Raw genomic sequence first — 17,648 nt, 5'->3', positions numbered from 1 at the left:
CCTTAGTCTCCGGTGCTCCAAAGAATAAAATCTAAGCCTTTTCATAACTCAAAAGATTTCAAATGTGAGAAAACCAAATAAAAGATAAAATGATTGTAAATATTTGCATAATATGGGGAAAATTAAATCCAACAGTAAAATTGCAAAATGCTAAGATGGTTGATGAACTTAGGCCTAATGACATGAACTCAGTGATTATTTTATTAGATAACTCCAATACCTAATAATGGGTATTTCTGTACATATGTAGTCTTCTGCTGTAGTTCACCACTTCAAGGTTGGACATGTTGTGCATCCAGAGATATTCTTCTGCACAGCACTGTTACATGGTTATTTGAGTTACTATTTCCTTCCTGTCAGCTTAAATAGTCTATCTAGTCTCCTCTGAACTCTCTCATTAATAAAGCGGTTTTGCCAACAGAACTACTGCTCACTGGATGTGTTTTTTCATTATTCACACCATTCTCTGTAAACTCTGTTGTACTTGAAAATCCCAGAAGATCAGCAGTTTCTGTGACACTCAAACCACTCATCTGGCACCAACAATCATTCCATGGTCAAAGTCAATTACATTACATTTTCTTCTCCATTCTGATGTTTGGGCTGAAGAGCAGCTGCTCCTCAACCATGTCTTCATGCTTTTATGTATTGAATGGCTGCCACATGATTTGCTGATTAGAAATTTGTGTTAACGAGCAGGTGTACAGGTGTACCTAATAACGTGCTAACTGAGCGTGTGTGTGCAAGTTACCTTCAATCAGGCACATGGTTTTGTGTGCACTCACGTATTATATTACATATAACTACTCCTAAAGAGCCAGCACACATGATTTTGATTTGTTTTGACAAGTTTATTGAAATATAATGAAGTTATCTGCTTTGGATCTGGGTCAGACACATATTTCCTTTTGGTTTTCAAAAACATTTAGATTTATGGGGGATGCTTTCAATGATAGAAAATTCAATATAGAGTTGAATAGCTGAAACTGTGGCAGTAGGTGGCATATTTGTGGATAATTTAATTCATGAAGTATTGATAGTGCATACAGAATATTAGAGAGGAGTTTGATGATGTAGTGAGGGACATGTTTAATCTGCTTTGTCAAAATTATTTCATATTATCAGGTTATTCTGGGTTTTCTATTTGGGCATGCTCTTTATAGTGTGGGAGCTAGTTTTTTATTGCCCCCGTGTGTGATTGAAATGTATAAAAAAGGAATTTGACATAACACCAGCAATTCATGGAAATCCAGAGCAACACACAAAAACTGTGAGGTCCATCACATCCTCATCATTGAGCACATCTCTATGGAGTGCCGTCACACGAAAGCAGGATCTTTTAGGGACCCCACCATCCAGGCCCTGCTCTCTTCTCACTGCTGCCATCAGAAATGAGCTACAGGAGCATCAGGAGCCACACCACCAGGTTTAGGAACAGTTGTTACTCCTCAACCAACAGGCTGTTGAGCTACAGGGGATAACTTCACTCAACCTCACTCGTCCTTCACTGAACTGTTCCCTCAACCTATGGGCTCACTTTCAAGGACTCTTCATCTCAAGTTCTTGATATTTAGTGCTTATTTACTTATTATTATTTCTTTTTGCATTTGCAGAGATTGGTGTTTTTTGCACATTAGTTGTATGTCCATCTTCTTATGCACATGCAAGAAAATGAATCTCAGGGTTGTATGGTATATGGTGACACATATATATATATATACTGCATGTACTTTGATAATAAATGTATTTCAACCTTGAACTGAAATTCTGGAGAAACTCAGCAGATCAGGCAGCATCTGTGGAGACAAATAAATAACCACGTTGCTGCTGTAATGAAATAATTTCCCACTCAAGATCAATAAAGTACTTATTATTATTATTATTATTATTATTATTATTATTGTTTCAGACCAAGACCCTATATCAGGACAGGAAGAAGCCAGAGTAAGAAGGTGAAGGGAGCGGAAGGACTACAAGCTGCTAGGTAATAGGTGGAACTCAGTGAGGGTATTGAAGCGAGAAGCCAGAAGATGTTAAGTGAAAAAGGTGAAGAGCTGAGGAAGAAGGAATCTGATAGGAGAGGAAAGTGTTCTTCTCACATCAGATATTTATTTATTCTTCCAAACCTCTCCCCGCTCCTCACCCCATCCCTCCTCCCACAACTGAAGAGAGCTCCAGTCCTCTCCCCTCTCCTAACCACAGCTCCAAATCTCTTATCTCCCCTGTCCTCAGATCTAATGTTCTCCCTTCCTGACCCCATCGCCAACCGTTTCCCCGCATCAGCCCCAGCTTCAAATCTCTCTCTTCCCCTGTTCCCAGCTCCAATACTGTCCCTCTCCTGACCACTAATCCAACACTCTCTCCCCAAATGACCCAATCTCCAATCCTCTCCTGTCCCTAACCTTAGCTCCAACCCTCTTCCATCCCTTCACCTCAGCTTCAACGCTCTCCCCTGTCCTCACCCGTTCCAACCCTCTGCACTCCCCTGACCCTCTCCGCTCTCCTTACCCCATCTCCAACTCTCTCCCCAACTGACCACAGCTCCAATCCTCTCCCCTCCCCTAACCCCAGCTCCACACTTCTATCCTCCTCTGAACCCAGCAAAAAACCACACCCATCCCCTGACCCCAGATTCCACCCACTCCCCAAATTTGATCCCAGCTCAGAACCTCTACTCTCCCCAGAACTGCTTCAGGTTGTCTCCCCAGATGACCCCAGCTCTAACCCCCAGAATTTCCCAGACCAGCTCCAATCATCTCCCCCAAAATCACCTCTAACCCTCTCCCCTCCTCTGACTCCAGCAACAACCCTTTCTCCTCTCCTGACTCCAGCTCCATCACTTTCCCATCTCCTGACCACAGCCCTAACTGTCTCCCCTCCCTGACGCCTGCTCTAACCCTCTCTCTTCCTGTGACCCCTGCTCAACCGTCTCTCCTCTTCTGCTACCAACTCCCACACTCTACCCTCTCCTTACAACAGCACCAACCATCTCCCCACAACTAATCCCAGCTTCAACCCTCTCCCCTCCCCAACCCCAGATCCAACCATATCCCCCTAACTGAGCCCAGCTCCAACCCTCTACCTCTTCTGACCCCTGCTCCAACCTCTCCACTCCCCTTGACTCCAGATCCAAACCCCATCCCTTCCCTCACCCCAGCTCCAAACGTCTCACCTCACCTTACCCTACCTCCAACCCTCTCCTGCAAATTGAGCACATCTCCAACCCTCTTGCTTCACCTGACTCCAGATCCAACTCTCTCCCAGAATGAGCCCAGCTCCAACCCTCTCCCCTCCCTTGACCCCTGCTCAAACCTCTTCTCTCCCCTGACCCCATCTTCCAACCCACTCCCCTCCCTGAACACAGCTCCAAACTCCTTCCCTCCCCTGATCACAGCTACAAACCCCTCCACTCCCCTGAACCCAGCTCCAATCTTCTCCCCTCTGCTGACCCCTGCGCCGACCCTCTCCAGTCCCCTGAACACAGCTCCTCCCCCAATCCCATTTCCAACCGACTCCACTACCGACACCAGTTCCAACTCTCTCTACATTCCTGACCCCATCTCCAGCACTCTTCCCTCCCCTGAACTCAGCTCCAAACTTCTTTCCTCTCCTGACCCAGACTCCAACCTACTCTGCTCTCGGGACCATATTGCAAACTCTACCATCCCCTGACAGTAGCTCATTCTCCCTCCCCTCTCTTAACCCCAGCTATACCTCTCTTCCCCCAGTTGACCCCAGCAGCGACCCACTCCTCTCTCCTGAGCACAGCTCCAACCCTTCCCCAAATGACTCCAGCGCTAACCCTCTCCTCTTCCCTGACCTCAGATCCATCCCTCTCCCCTTTCTTGACGCCATCTCCAAAACCCTGTCCCCTCCCTTGACCCCAGTTCCATCCACAGACACCTCTTCACCCCTATCCCTCTCCAGACCGCTGCTACAACCTCCTCCCCACCCGTGATCCCAGCTCCAACATTCTCCAACTCAACTGAGCCCTGTTCCAAGCCTCACCCTTTCCCTGACCCCTGCTTCAGCCTCTCTTCTCCCCTTACCCAGATCCCACACTCTCCCCTTCCCTAACCCATCTCCAAACACCCTCCCCTCTCCTTACCCTATTTCTAACCCTCTCCCCTCACCAGACACCATCTCCCACCCACTTCCCTCTCCTGATCTTAGCTCCAATCCTCTACCCACCACTGACCTCGGCTGCAAAAGCCTCCCCACATCTGATCCTAGCTCCAAAACTCTCCCCACTTCCGTTCCCATTTCCAACCTCTGCCCTCTCCTGACCTGAGCTGCACCCACCTCCCTTCTCCTGTCCCAACCTCCAAACTTCTCTACTCCTCTTGACGCCAGATCCTACCATCACCCTCCCCTGAACAAGCTCCAACTCTCTCTCTTCGCCTGACACCAGTTCCAGCTAAAATACACCCCTCCACTCCCATGACCCTACTCTATCTCCAACCCTCTCCCCTCCCCATACCTAGTCCAACCCTTTCCATTTGCCAGACCCCAGCTCCAACCCTCGCCCCCTCGTCTGACTCCAGCTCCAAACCTCTCCCCTCGCCTGACCCCAGTTCCAACCCTCCCCACTCGCCTGACCACAGCTCCAACACTCCCTCCTCGTCTAACCCCAGCTCCAACCCTCCCCCCTCGCCTGACCCCAGATCCAACACTCTCCCCTCACCTGACCACAGATCCAAACCTCTCCCCTCCTCTGACCCCAACTCCAACCCTCCCCCCTCGCCTGACCACAGCTCCAACACTCCCTCCCTCACCTGACCACAGCTCCAACACTCCCCCCTCGCCTGACCCCAGCTCCTAACTCTCCCCTGACTCCATTTCAAACCCTCTCATCCCAGCTTCAATCCACTTCACTCTCCTGAACCCAGCTCTAAGCTTCTCCCCTCACCTGACCCCAGCTCCAAACCTTTACTCTCACCTTACACCATTCCATGCCTTTCCCTTCTCCTGACCCCAGCTCAAACCCTTTCTCCTCCCCTGTCCTCCGATCTAACCCTCCCCACCCCAAGTGATTCCAGCTCTTACCCTCTCCTCTCCTCTGACACAAGCCCCAACCCTCTCCCCTGCTCTGATCCCAGCTCCAAAACTCTCCCTTCCTCTGACCCCTGGGGACAAAGAAATGGCAGATGAATGTAATAAGTACTTTTCTTTATCGTGGAAGACACTAGCTGTATGCCAGAGCTTTGTGAGTGTCAGTGAGCAGGAATGAGTGCCATTGCTATGACAAAGGAAAACGTGCTAGGTAAACTCAAAGTTTCTATGGTGAATAAGTCACCTGGGCCACATGGATACATCCCAGAACCCTGAGAGAGGTTGATGAAGAGATAACAGATGCATCGGTCATGATCTCTTCAGAGGACTGAAAAATTGCAAATGTCACTCCACTATTTAAGAAGGAGGAAGAAAAAAGAGACAAAATTATAGGCTATTTATCCTAATATCAGTGGTGGGGAAAATGTTGAAGTTCATTATTAAGGACGAGGTTTTGGGGTACTTGGAGACGAATGGTAAAATAAGTCAAAGACAGCATGGTTTTCGTCAAGGGAAATCTTGCTTGACAAATCTGTTATAATTCTTCAAGGAAGTAACAAGCAGGGTGGACAAAGGAGAAGGCAGTAGATGTCATTTATTTAGATTTTCAGAAGGCATTTGATAAGGTGCCACACATGATACTGCTTAACAAGATAAAATCTTCTGGTGTTACAGGAAAGATACTGGCATGGATAGAGGAATGGCTGACAGGCAGGAGGCAGTGAGTGGGAATAAAGGGGGATTTTTCTTGTAGGCTGTGGTGACTAGTGGTGTTCCTTCGGGGTCAGTATTGGGACCGCTACTTTTCACATTGTTTTTCAGTGATTTAGATAATGGAATTGTTGGCTTTGTGGCAAAGTTTGCGGATGATACAAAGATCGGTGGAGGGTAGAGCTGAGGAACTAATGAGATTGCAGCAGGACTTAGACAAGTTGAAAGAATGGGCAAAAAGTTGACAGATGGAATACAGCATTGGGAAATGTCTGATAATTCATTTCGGTCCCAGCTCCAACCCTCTCCGGTTCTGGGACCCTATCGCAAACTCTACCATTCCTTAACTATAGCTCCAACTCACTCCCCTCTCTTGACCCAAGCTCCACTCTACTCTCCCAGTTGACCCAAACTCTTACCCCAGCTCCAATCCTCTCCCCCAATTAACTCCAGCTCTATACCTCTCCGCTCCCCTGACTCCAGCTCCAACCAACTCCCTTCCCCGAGCCCAACTCCAATCCTCTCTACTCTACTCACCCCAGCTTAAACATTCTATGCTCTCTTCACCACAGTTCCAACCCTCTCCCCTCCCCGGACCCCAGCTCCGTACCGCTACCCTCCCCTGACCTCACTCTAACCTTCTTTCCTCTCCTAACCCCAGCTCCAATCATCTCCCATCTGCTGGCCCCTGGTCCAACCCTCTCCACTCCCCCGATCCCAACTGCAACCTTTTCCCCCACAACTGGCTCCAGCTCAAACCCTCTCCCCTCTCCTGACCCCAGCTCCAACCCTCTCCCCTCCCCTGATCCCAGTTCCAATCCTCTCCCCTGCCCCGACCCTATCTCCAACCATCTACCCCCAACTGACCCCAGCTCCAACCCATTCCCCTCTCCTGACCCCCTCTCACTTCTCCTGACCCCATTTCCAATCTCTACCCCCAAATGACTGCAGATCCAACCCCCGTCAGCTCCTCAGAATAGAAATTGCCCAATTACATGTGTTCCTCCAGCACTTTCTGTGTTTTGTCTTTTGAGCTGTTGAATCCTTAAGTTTTCCAGTTAGGTGGAGAATATTTTACTTATATATTAAACGTGAACTAGATCTGATCTTAGAGTGAAAAAGAGACTTGGTGCTTTTTAACTGAAGTCACAATCTTCATATTGATTCATGTCATGGGAAAAGTTGATGACAATAGTGTGGTTAATGTTGTGTATATGGGATTTTAAAAATATCTGAAGATAGACTCCATAAAAGGACTCTTGGGTATAATTTATATCTTTGGGATTAAGTATTTCTAAAACCATGGGTAAACAAATCAAAATAAAATCTCACAGGGAATCCAGCTGCAATGATCCCGATTCCATCCCTGATGGCCGGTGCCGAGTGTGTGTAGTTTGAATGTTACTCCCTATGACTGCATGGATTCCTCCAGCTGCTCTGGGCACCACCTCTCATTCACTTCAGCACACAGACAAACTGTAGGAACTCAGTGAGTCAGGCAACATCTCCTCTGAAGACAAAACAAGGGTTCGTGCTGGGGTTAGGGTGAGGTTGAAGTTTGGTGCTGATGTCAAGGGAGGGGAGAGGACTGGAAACAGGATCAAGAAGGTTGAAGTTGGTGTCAGGGAGAGGAGGTGGTTGAAGGTGGGTTCAGGGAGTGGAGAAGTTTGGGTTCAAGAAAAGGGTTAGAGGGTTGGATTGGGGTCAGGGAGGGGAGAGGGTTACAGCTGTGGTCAGGAAAGGGGTTAGATGGTTGGAGCTGGGTTCAAGAGAGGGGAGAGGGTTGGAGCTTGGGTCAGGGTTGGGAGGGGTTTTCAACTGGGGTCATTTGGGAGAAGAGGGTTAGAGATGGGATCAGAGGAGAGGAAAGAATTGGTGCTGGGATGAGGAAAGAGGTTAGAGGGTTGGAGATGGGATCCTTACAGGAAAGATTCTACCAGGGATAAAGTGTAGCGGATTAGCTGGAGGCAAAGAGTGGGAATAAACTGAGCTTTTTCAGGTTGGCTGCCAGTGACCAGTGGTGTTTCATAGGGATCTGTGTTGGGACTAATTCCTTTTATGTTATATGTCAATGATATAGATGATGGAATTGTTGCAAAGTTTGCCGATGACATAAAGATAGGTGGAGGGCAGATAATTTGAGGAAGAAGAGAGGCTGCAGAAGGACTTAGACAGATTAGGGGAATGGGCAAAGAAATGGCACATGGAATACAGTGTCGGGAATTGTATGGTCATGCACTTTGGGAGAAGAAATGAAATGGTTAACTATTTTCTAAATGGAGAGAAAATACAAAAAACTGAGGTGCAAAGGGTCCTTGTGCAGGATTCCCTAAAGGTTAATTTGCAGTTTGAGTCTGTGGTGAGGATGGCAAATGCAATTTTAGCATTCATTTCAAGAGATACTAGACACTAGGCACTAGAATACAACAGCACAGTACAGGCCCTTCGGCCCTCGATGTTGTGCTGACCCATATATTCCTTTAAAAAAGTACTAACCCACACTACCCCATAACCCTCTATTTTTCTTTCATCCATGTGCCTGTCCAAGAAGCTCTTAAATACCCCTAATGTTTTAGCCTCCACCACCATCCCTGGCAAGTCATTCCAGGCACCCACAACCCTCTGTGTAAAAAACTTACCCCTGATGTCTCCCCTAAACTTCCCTCCCTTAACTTTGTACATATGCCCTCTGGTGTTTGCTATTCGTGCCCTGGGAAACAGGTACTGGCTATCCACCCTATCTATGCCTCTCATAATCTTGTAGACCCCTATCAAGTCCCCTCTCATCCTTCCACGCTCCAAAAAGAAAAGTTCCAGCTCTGCTAAACTTGCCTCATAAGACTTATTTTCCAATCCAGGCAACATCCTGGTAAATCTCCTCTGCACCCTCTCCATAGCTTCCACATCCTTCCTATAATGAGGTGACGAGAACTGAACACAATACTCTAAGTGTGGTCTCACCAGAGATTTGTAGAGTTGCAACATGACATCTCTACTCTTGAACCCAATCCCCCTATTAATGAAGCCTAGCAACCGATAGGCCTTCATAACTATCCTATCAACCTGTGCAGCGACCTTGAGGGATGTATGGATTTGAACCCCAAGGTCCCTCTGTTCATCCACACTCCTAAGTAACCGACAACTAACCCTGTACTCAGCCTTCTGGTTTGTCCTTCCAAACTGCATAACCTCACACTTATCCGGATTGAATTCCATCTGCCACTTCTCTGCCCAACTCTGCATCCTGTCTATATCCTCTTGTAACCTTCGACAACCTACAGCTTCATCCACAACTCCTCCAATCTTTGTGTCATCTGCAAACATACTCACCCATCCTTCCACCTCTTCATCCAGGTCACTTATAAAAATCACAAAGAGCAGGAGTCCCAGGACAGATCCTTGCGGCACTCCACTAGTCACTGACCTCCAGGCAGAATACTTTCCTTCCACTACTACCCTCTGCTTTCTTCCTGTAAGCCAACTTTTTATCCAAACAGCCAAGGTTCCACTGATCCCATGCCTCATGACTTTCTGGATGAGTCTCTCGTGGGGGACCTTGTCAAATGCCTTGCTAAAATCCATGTAGTCCAAATCTACCGCCCTACCCTCATCAATTTCTTTTGTTACCTCTTCAGAAAACTCAGTTAGGCTCGTGAGGCACGACCTTCCCTTCACAAAACCATGTTGACTAACCTTGAGTAGACTGTACTTCTCCAAATGCTCGTAGATCCTATCCTTAAGAATCCTTCCAATAGTTTGCAGACCACCAACATAAGACTCACCAGTCTGTAGTTCCCAGGATTCTCCCTATTACCTTTTTTAAACAAAGGAACTACATTTGCCATTCTCCAATCCTCCGGCACCTCCTCTGCAGCCAAAGAGGATTCAAAGATTATAACTACTGCTCCAGCAATCTCTTCTCCCACTTCCCGCAGCAACCTGGATATATCACATCCGGCCCTGGGGACTTATCAATCTTGATGTTTTTAAGAAGATTCAACACTTCTTCCTTAATCTCCACATTGTCCAACACACAGGCCTGTTCTGTTTCAACCTCACCCTGATCAAGGTCCTTTTCACCTGTGAATACTAAAGCAAAGTATTCATTTAGGACCTCCCCAACCTCCTCCGCCTCCAAGCACATGTTGCCTTCTTTATCCTTCGTTCTTGTCATCCTTCTGTTCTTCACGTACGCATAGAACGCCTTGCGTTTCTCCTTAATCCTACATGCCAAGGCCTTCTCATGCCCCCTTTGAGCTCTCCTAAGTCCTTTCCTAAGCTCTTTCCTGGTTACCCTATTATTTCTCATGAGCCCCTCATGCTCCTGCTTCTTATATCTAACATATGCTTCCTTCTTCCTCTTGACAAGTTGCCTCATGTGTTTCGTAAGCCACGATTCCCCTTTCCTACCATTTTTTCCTTGTCTGAGTGGGACAAACCTATCCTGAACCCAGCACAAGTGGTCCCTAAACTTCCTCCACATTACTTCTGTGCTTTCATCCTTGAACATCTGTTTCCAATTTACTCTCGCTAGTTCCTGCCTCATCCCTTCATTGTTAGCCCTTCCCCAGTTAAGCATTTTCCCATTTTGTCTGTTTTTATCCTTTTCCATAGCTATGCTGACCACCTGACCAGGTTCATTATCCAGAACTAGATCCAGTATGGCCTCTCCTCTCATCGATCGGTGCACGTACTGTGTCAGGAATCCTTCTTGAACACAGCTGACAAATTCAGCCCCATCTATCACCCTTGCAGTCAGGAGGTGCCAGTCAATATGAGGGAAGTTGAAATCACCCATAACTACAACCCTGTATTTCCTGCACCATTCTAAAATCTGCCTGCTTATCTGCTCCTCAGTATCCCGAGGGCTATTTGGGTGCTGATAGACTACTCCCAGCACAGTGATTGATCCCTTCCTATTTCTGACTTCCACCCATACCGACTCAGTGGACACTCCCTGGGCAGCGTCCTCCCTTTCTATAGCCGTGATACTAAACCTGACCAGATCTAGAATATCAAAGCAACAATGTAATGTTGAGACTATTAAGCACTGGTGAGGTCTCATGGAGTACTGTGCACAGTTTTGGGCTGCTTATCTTATAATGGATGTGCTGAAACTGGAGAGGGTTCAAAGGAGGTTCATGAGAATGATTTCAGGATTGAATAGCTTGTCATATGAAGAGCATTTGATAGCTCTGGGCCCATATTCACTAGAATTCAGAAGAATGAGGAGTGACTTTATTGAAACCTATCAAATAGTGAAAGGCTTTGATAGACTGGATATGGAAAGGATGTTCCCTATGGTGGGAGAGTCTAAGACCAGAGAACACAGCCTCAGAATGGAGGGATGTCCTTTTAGAACAGAGATGAGGAGGAATTTCTTTAGCTAGAGGGTGGTGACTCCGTGTAAATCTTTGCCACAAGCAGCAGTGGAGGCCAAGTCTTTATTTGAGGCAAAAGTTGATAGATTCTTGATTGGTCAGAGCATGAATGGATATGGGGAGAAAGCAGGAGACTCGGGCTAAGAGGAAAATTGGATCAGCCATGGTGAAAAGGTGGAGCAGTCTCGATGCAGTAAATAGCTTAATTCTGCTCCTATATTCTATGGTCTTATTTGTGGATTTAGAGGGTTGGAGCTGGTGTCATTTGGGGGTAGAGGGTTGGAGCCAGGGCTGATTGGTTAATTGAGCATTATAAATTGCCCCTGATCTGAGTGGTGAAACCTATTGTGAGAATAAATGCATTGGGGTAAGATTAATGAATAAATGGGCATTTGATGGTTGGCATGGACTTGGTTGCCTGCATGTGGCTCTATCAATCTATAAAGCAGTGGTGAATTACAGTATATGCACTATTGATTAATGGTAAATAGATTATAAGCATATACTGCTACCTTCCAGTAGTTGGAATTGAGTTGGACTTGAAGAACTCAGGCATAACTTCAAAAACAAAAACTCAGAGGTAAAAATACATGAAGTGGAAAGCCAGGTGGCAGATATCACTGAAGGCCATGTTGAAGAATAGCAGATGTTTTAGGTACAGTACACTTATTCATGAAGTGCGCTGGACTAAGCTAGTTATGGGAAAGATGGAGTTAAATATAAGGGGCTGAGGGAGAAGTCTTTCACACAGATGGTAGATGGAAGATGGAAAATACCAGAGTCACAGAGTTGTAGTGCATGGAAATCCTGAGCAACACACACAAATGCTGGAGGAACTCAACAGGTCAGGCAGCATCTATGGATGGGAATGACTAACTGACATTTCAGGCTGTGACCCTTCATCAGTACTAGAAAGGAGGGGGGAAGGTGCCAGAAAAGATGGGTGGAGGAGAGGAAGTACAATCTGGAAAATAATGGGTGAGATCAGGTGAGGGGGAAGGCGTGTATGTGTTGTGGTGTATTAAATTTTGTAAAAATATTTGACAGAAGTCTACACAATTCCAAATGACATTTGAGCTCGCAGCATGTCAGGTGTCTGTACAAGTTAAACACTGTGGGTTTGTTAAACGTTTGCTAATAGCAGCTCAATTCTTTTTTGGCCTCAGGCATTAGTGGCATGAGAACAAAAGACCAGAGAACTTATCTGTCTCTGTTTGTCTCTCCTTGCTTGTGGATTGAACCCTTATTTTTGAGGCACCTTTGGCTTGGCTCTTGGGACTCCGCTTAGACTGAAGAATCATGATCATTGGTGCCTAGGGTGGACCCAGGCTGATTTCACTAGTTGTAATTCAGAGTTCTCCTGACATAAACCATAATCAGGTCCCCTGACTATGGCAACAATCGAGTGGTGACTAAAAATCGCAAGCCCTGAAATCTTTATAACTTGCCGTGCAGTATTTAGTGTGGTTTATTTGTGCTGTTTTATGGTACAGTAATAAGTTAGGTTTAAGTCACTTTGTTGTGCTTGTACACTTATTACCACATCCTGGACACTCACATTGGTTTGGGTCTTTTGGGTCCGATCAACCCAGCCCATTACAGGGTGGATGGGTGATGAAGTGAGAAGCTGGGATGTGATAGGTGGAAAAGGTAACGTGCTGAAGAAGAAGAAGGAATCTGATGGGGAAGGATGGTGGACCATGTGATAATGGGAAGAAGAAGGGACATTAGAGGCAGTTGATGGGCTGGTGAAGAGAAGGAAAGCGATAAGAGAGAAGCCAAAATGGGGAATTGAGAAAAGGCGGGGGGGGGGGGGAGAAATCACCAGAAGTTAGAAAAGACAATGTTCATGCTATCAGGTTGGAGGCTACCCAGATGGAATAGGAGCTGTTATTCCTCCAACCTGAAAGTGGCCTCTTCTACTGCCACGATGAGACCACTTCACCATACTTGGACATATTCCCCTAAACTCTTGTCATCCATATAGTGTCCACTTAAATGTATCTAATAGACCTACCTCAACTAGCAGTTAGGGCGACACTCTTCCAGCTGAGGGCATCAGAGCTCAGAGTTCAATTCCGGAATCCTTTCTGAGGAGTTTGTCCATCCTTCCCATGGTATGTGTATGTTTTCCCTGGGTGCTCCAGTTTCCTCCCTTGGTCCAAAGATGTACCAGTCAGTAAGTTTATTCATTGCAAATTGTTCCGTGATTGGTTAAGGTTAAATCAGACGTTAATGGGGTTTTCTGGACAGTGTGGCTTGAAGGACTAGAAGGGTCTACTCCGTGCTGTGTCTCTAAATTAAAAAAAGCTACTTACTCTAGTGGCTGGTTCCATATATATTCCACCAGTGTATAAAGAAAGTGTTGCCTCTCAGGTTCTTATTAAACCTTTCACTTCTAACTAAGTCCTCTAGTTTTTAAATTTCCCAACCCTGGAAGAGACCACTTACCCTATCTTTATCCACTCATGATTTTATTTATGTCTATAAAATCATCCCTGGGACTCCTATGCTCCAAAGGGTAAAGGGTCAATTGGTCTAATACTTCCCTATAACTTAATCCCTCAGGTTCTGACAACATCTTGAGAATATGTGGAAAGATACTCTCACAACATGTAAGTATCCAAGCCAGCACCTGAACTACCAAGTCACAGAAGGGTGCAGACCAAGTTCTGGTAAATGGGATTAGATTTGTTAAGTACTTGAGGGTTAGCCTGGATATGGTAGATTAAAAGGCCTATTTACGTTTGTATATCTGTGTAACTCTATGGCTCTAGAACATTTTGAGTAGTGTGATATTTTTCAGATAGGATATTAAGGAATGAGATTGAATACTGGGCTGATTTATAAGAATGTCTTCAAGTGAAAAATCATCAGTGAGGCTGTGGATAACACAATATTTCAATGCAACATTCATCACACCACACTGTGACTTGAAAACCATGTCATGTCCATTAGCAACTCCACGTGAATACTCCAACTTTTATTCCTCTTCTTTGAGTGCTACCATACATTTCCATTAATGTAGTAAATTCCCCCCAACATGTTTCACAGAAGTACTAACCAATGAATTTTGACACTGAAGCATAAAGCGCGATGATTAACATAATATGTTTTTAGAGGGTGACAAGTATTTGAGATTCTCTTCCTCATCAGGCAGTCCAATCAGTTTTTGAAAATGATTAAGGCAGAGTTACATAGATCCTTGCTAAGCAAGAGGTGAAAGGTTACCAGGAGTCATGCAGATTTGAGATAATATTAAGATCTGATTGGATGGAGGTGAAAATTAAGGAGTTGTGGCTGATCCTGCTCCCAATCTGAATGCAGTTATGTAGGGTTTAAGGTGCAAAGAGAGCTGGATGAGGCTAAGATTTGATTGTGCATTTAGAACATTATCATTTTTATAGTCAAATTATACTTTTGAACTCTGCTGTGGTGATTGTATATTTTCTTCGGACTGCCTCTGACACCTCTAAATACTGATGCTCGTGCCAGTTAAGACAGAAGAATCATAGATGGAATATTGACCTAGAAAAAATAAGGAGATTCACAAGTATTTATACAACACTTTTAAAGCCCCTTTTCGGAATTAACCAAGCATTTTTAAAACCAGTTCAATTTAACCACTGCAGGGGCTTCTGCAGCTAACTTGAGCACAGCAAGGAACCACAATGTGCAGTATGATCAGGTAATCCCATTTATAGACTGAGGAATAAATACTGGTCAAGGCAGTATGAGCCATTCTCTTGCATTTTTTTCAAGATACTGCCACTTTTGTGCTTTCTCAGCTTTGAGATGTGAATTTGGTTTAATATTACATCCTAAATTATACATCTACAGCAATTCTGTCCATAGAACACCACAACCGGCCATTCAGCCAAGAGTGGTGTACTGATCTTGATGCCAATTTACACAAAATGTCCTCTTCCTCTGTATCATCTGTATCCCTGCACATTCATGTGGGTATTTAAATCCTTAAAACTCCACCAAACTGCCTGCTTCCATCATTACATCTGGTAACCCATACCAGGAATCTGGCACGCTCTACACAAAAAAATCTTGCCCCTCACGTCACCTTTGAACTTTCCTCTTCTAACCTTGAAAGCTTGTCCTCTGGCATTTGACAATTCTACCCTGGGGAGAAGATTCTGACTGCCTACCCAACTATATTTCTCATAATTTTACATATCATCTGCCCCTCAGCCTCTGAAGCTTCTAGGAGAACAACTCAACTCTAGACTGTACAGCCACAGCCTATATCTTTGTTCTTAGGATTCTAGAATGGGATTTAACCCTCTGATTGAAGTTCATTTATTGTCACTCAGCCATACATATGTATACCACCAAACGAGACAACGTTCCTCTGTACCAAGCTACACAACAGAGTACATACCGTATAACTCACACACATTAACACATAAAGTAATATTACCCCAAATCAATTAAAAATTAATAGGGTACATATATGAAACAAGTTAAAAAGTAAACAGTGTAACGCTCCTGGCACTTCATACGTGATGAGAACTGGGTGGTGGCAGGGAGTGCTGCCAATTTATCCACACTTGAGTGGGTATTATATGAAAGATTTGATATTGACCTGGAAACTATGATGATCTCTTGTACTGCTTGAAGGTAGGAAGTGTTTTTTCTTTCGTTATCAAGTAACATAATAACTTGTTTATTTGTTTGTTGTTCAAAGCTAAGTTTTGGAGGGATTCCAGTTCCAGGCAAGTCGGTGACATTTCTGAGGAAGAACTTTCATGGCTGTATTGAAAATCTCTATTACAATGGAGTGAATATTATTGATCTGGCCAAGAGACGCAAACCTCAGATACATGTTGTGGTAAGGAACTTGATAAATTCCACAATGAAAAAGAGTATATTTGGGAATGAATTACTAATGAAACTGTGACGTTTGATCTTGATGAAACTGTGACATTTGATCTTGATGAAACTGGGTACAAACAGATACTCCATTTGATGGTGACCAGGTTTGATTTGGAATCTGCAAGTCGAACCTGACCAGAAGGCTTAAAAAGAGGATCTTCATAGCAGTCATAGAGTCCATTCTCACGTACAGATGCGAGACGTGGACACTCACCAAGACTATGCGAAAGTCTCTAGATGGTTGCTATACACGAATGCTCCGGATGATTCTTGACGTGAGCTGGCAACAGCACATGATGAACATCAAGCTCTATGACGACCTACTGATGCGCACCACTAAAATCGAGGCGAGAAGACTGCAACTAGCGGGGCACTGTCTATGCCACCCCAAGCTACCTGCCAGCCTAGTCATCATATGGGAGCCCAAGCATGGGAGGATGAACCCTGGGTGCCCTCCCAAGACTATGGTCAACTCGCTCCTAGGAGACAGTGGCGCGGCTAATGTAGATGAACTGAACGCACTGATGAAGGAGAGGGAGAAGTGGAGAGTCCATCTTCGTGCCTGACGCCGGCCCCCTCGGCCTGAGTCGACGTAGTAGTAGTAGGTTTGATTTCATTTCAATCCAGCAGTTACCATCTGCAAATACTGGAACGCAAGATTTAAAATGGGGGAATTTTGGAGATATCCAGCAAGTAGCAAAAGAAACAGTTAGGGTTTTAGATCAATGACCTTTCCTCAGAATTGGAAAGAAAATGTTAAGGATAAAAAAAGTTTTAAGATACAGCGAAATAGGTGCAGTACAGAAAAAGCAAACAGAGGTATTGTATTTGACAAGGCAAAACTCAGGAAAGATCATATCACCCTTGTGATGTTAAAGCCAGTTGCATGTTGCTCTGTCCTTCGTACCCTCCATTCCATTTCCATTTATACCTTTGTAGCTTTCCATTTATTCCCTTATCCCTCCACACTTTATTGTAGTAACTTTATTTAGAGATACAGCAGGGTAACATGCCCTTTGGCCCAACGACTCTAGTTAAACTACTAACCCATATGTTTTTAGAATGTGGCAGGAAACCAGGGCTCCTGCAGGAGACTCACACAGTCATTGGGTGTACAAGAAAACTCCTTACAGACAGTAGCTGGAAGTAAACCTTGGTCACTGGCCCTGTAATAATAACTAACTGCCACACTTCCATGCCACAATATAGTGCTGGCAATGCAGCACTTATTTTGTTCTAACTTTTCCTAGTCCTTGTCAAGGGTCATCAACCTGTAACATTAATTCGTCTTCTCTCTCCCCAGATGCTGGTTGACCTGTTGACTTTCACCAGCATTCTCTGGATTACTTTCACATTTTCAGTTATATCATCTCAGTGAGTCATTGACCTACTACTGTTTCTTAGGAATGGCCAGTAAATATCTCTGCATAAATTCTCTGAGAGAACTAAGATAAAAATTAACTGGATTTAAATTGTCAGATATACAGTATGTATCAATCCTCAACAAATGACAGTGGATTCCAGTTAATAGTTACACATCGGAACCAGTGTATTTTAATCCAACTAAGCAGGAGAAGTTTCACGGAAATAGGTAAGAAGGTATAAAAAAGACAAATT

At 44.9% G+C, this 17,648-nt stretch overlaps 1 protein-coding gene across 3 annotated transcripts in view; it reads left to right on the top strand.

The window, feature by feature from the left end:
- The window catches only part of LOC134346869 (contactin-associated protein-like 5), a 1,934,616-nt gene that overhangs the window by 812,815 nt on the left and 1,104,153 nt on the right, over positions 1-17,648 (top strand). For all 3 annotated transcript variants that reach the window (XM_063048675.1, XM_063048674.1, XM_063048673.1), the window contains exon 7: positions 15,844-15,987. In XM_063048675.1, the coding sequence (XP_062904745.1) occupies positions 15,844-15,987 (144 nt within the window). The remainder of the gene's footprint in view (positions 1-15,843; positions 15,988-17,648) is intronic.

This window comes from Mobula hypostoma, chromosome 5, assembly GCF_963921235.1.
Source record: "Mobula hypostoma chromosome 5, sMobHyp1.1, whole genome shotgun sequence".
Taxonomy (NCBI): domain Eukaryota; kingdom Metazoa; phylum Chordata; class Chondrichthyes; order Myliobatiformes; family Myliobatidae; genus Mobula; species Mobula hypostoma.
This window is presented reverse-complemented; position numbering and strand designations above follow the sequence as displayed.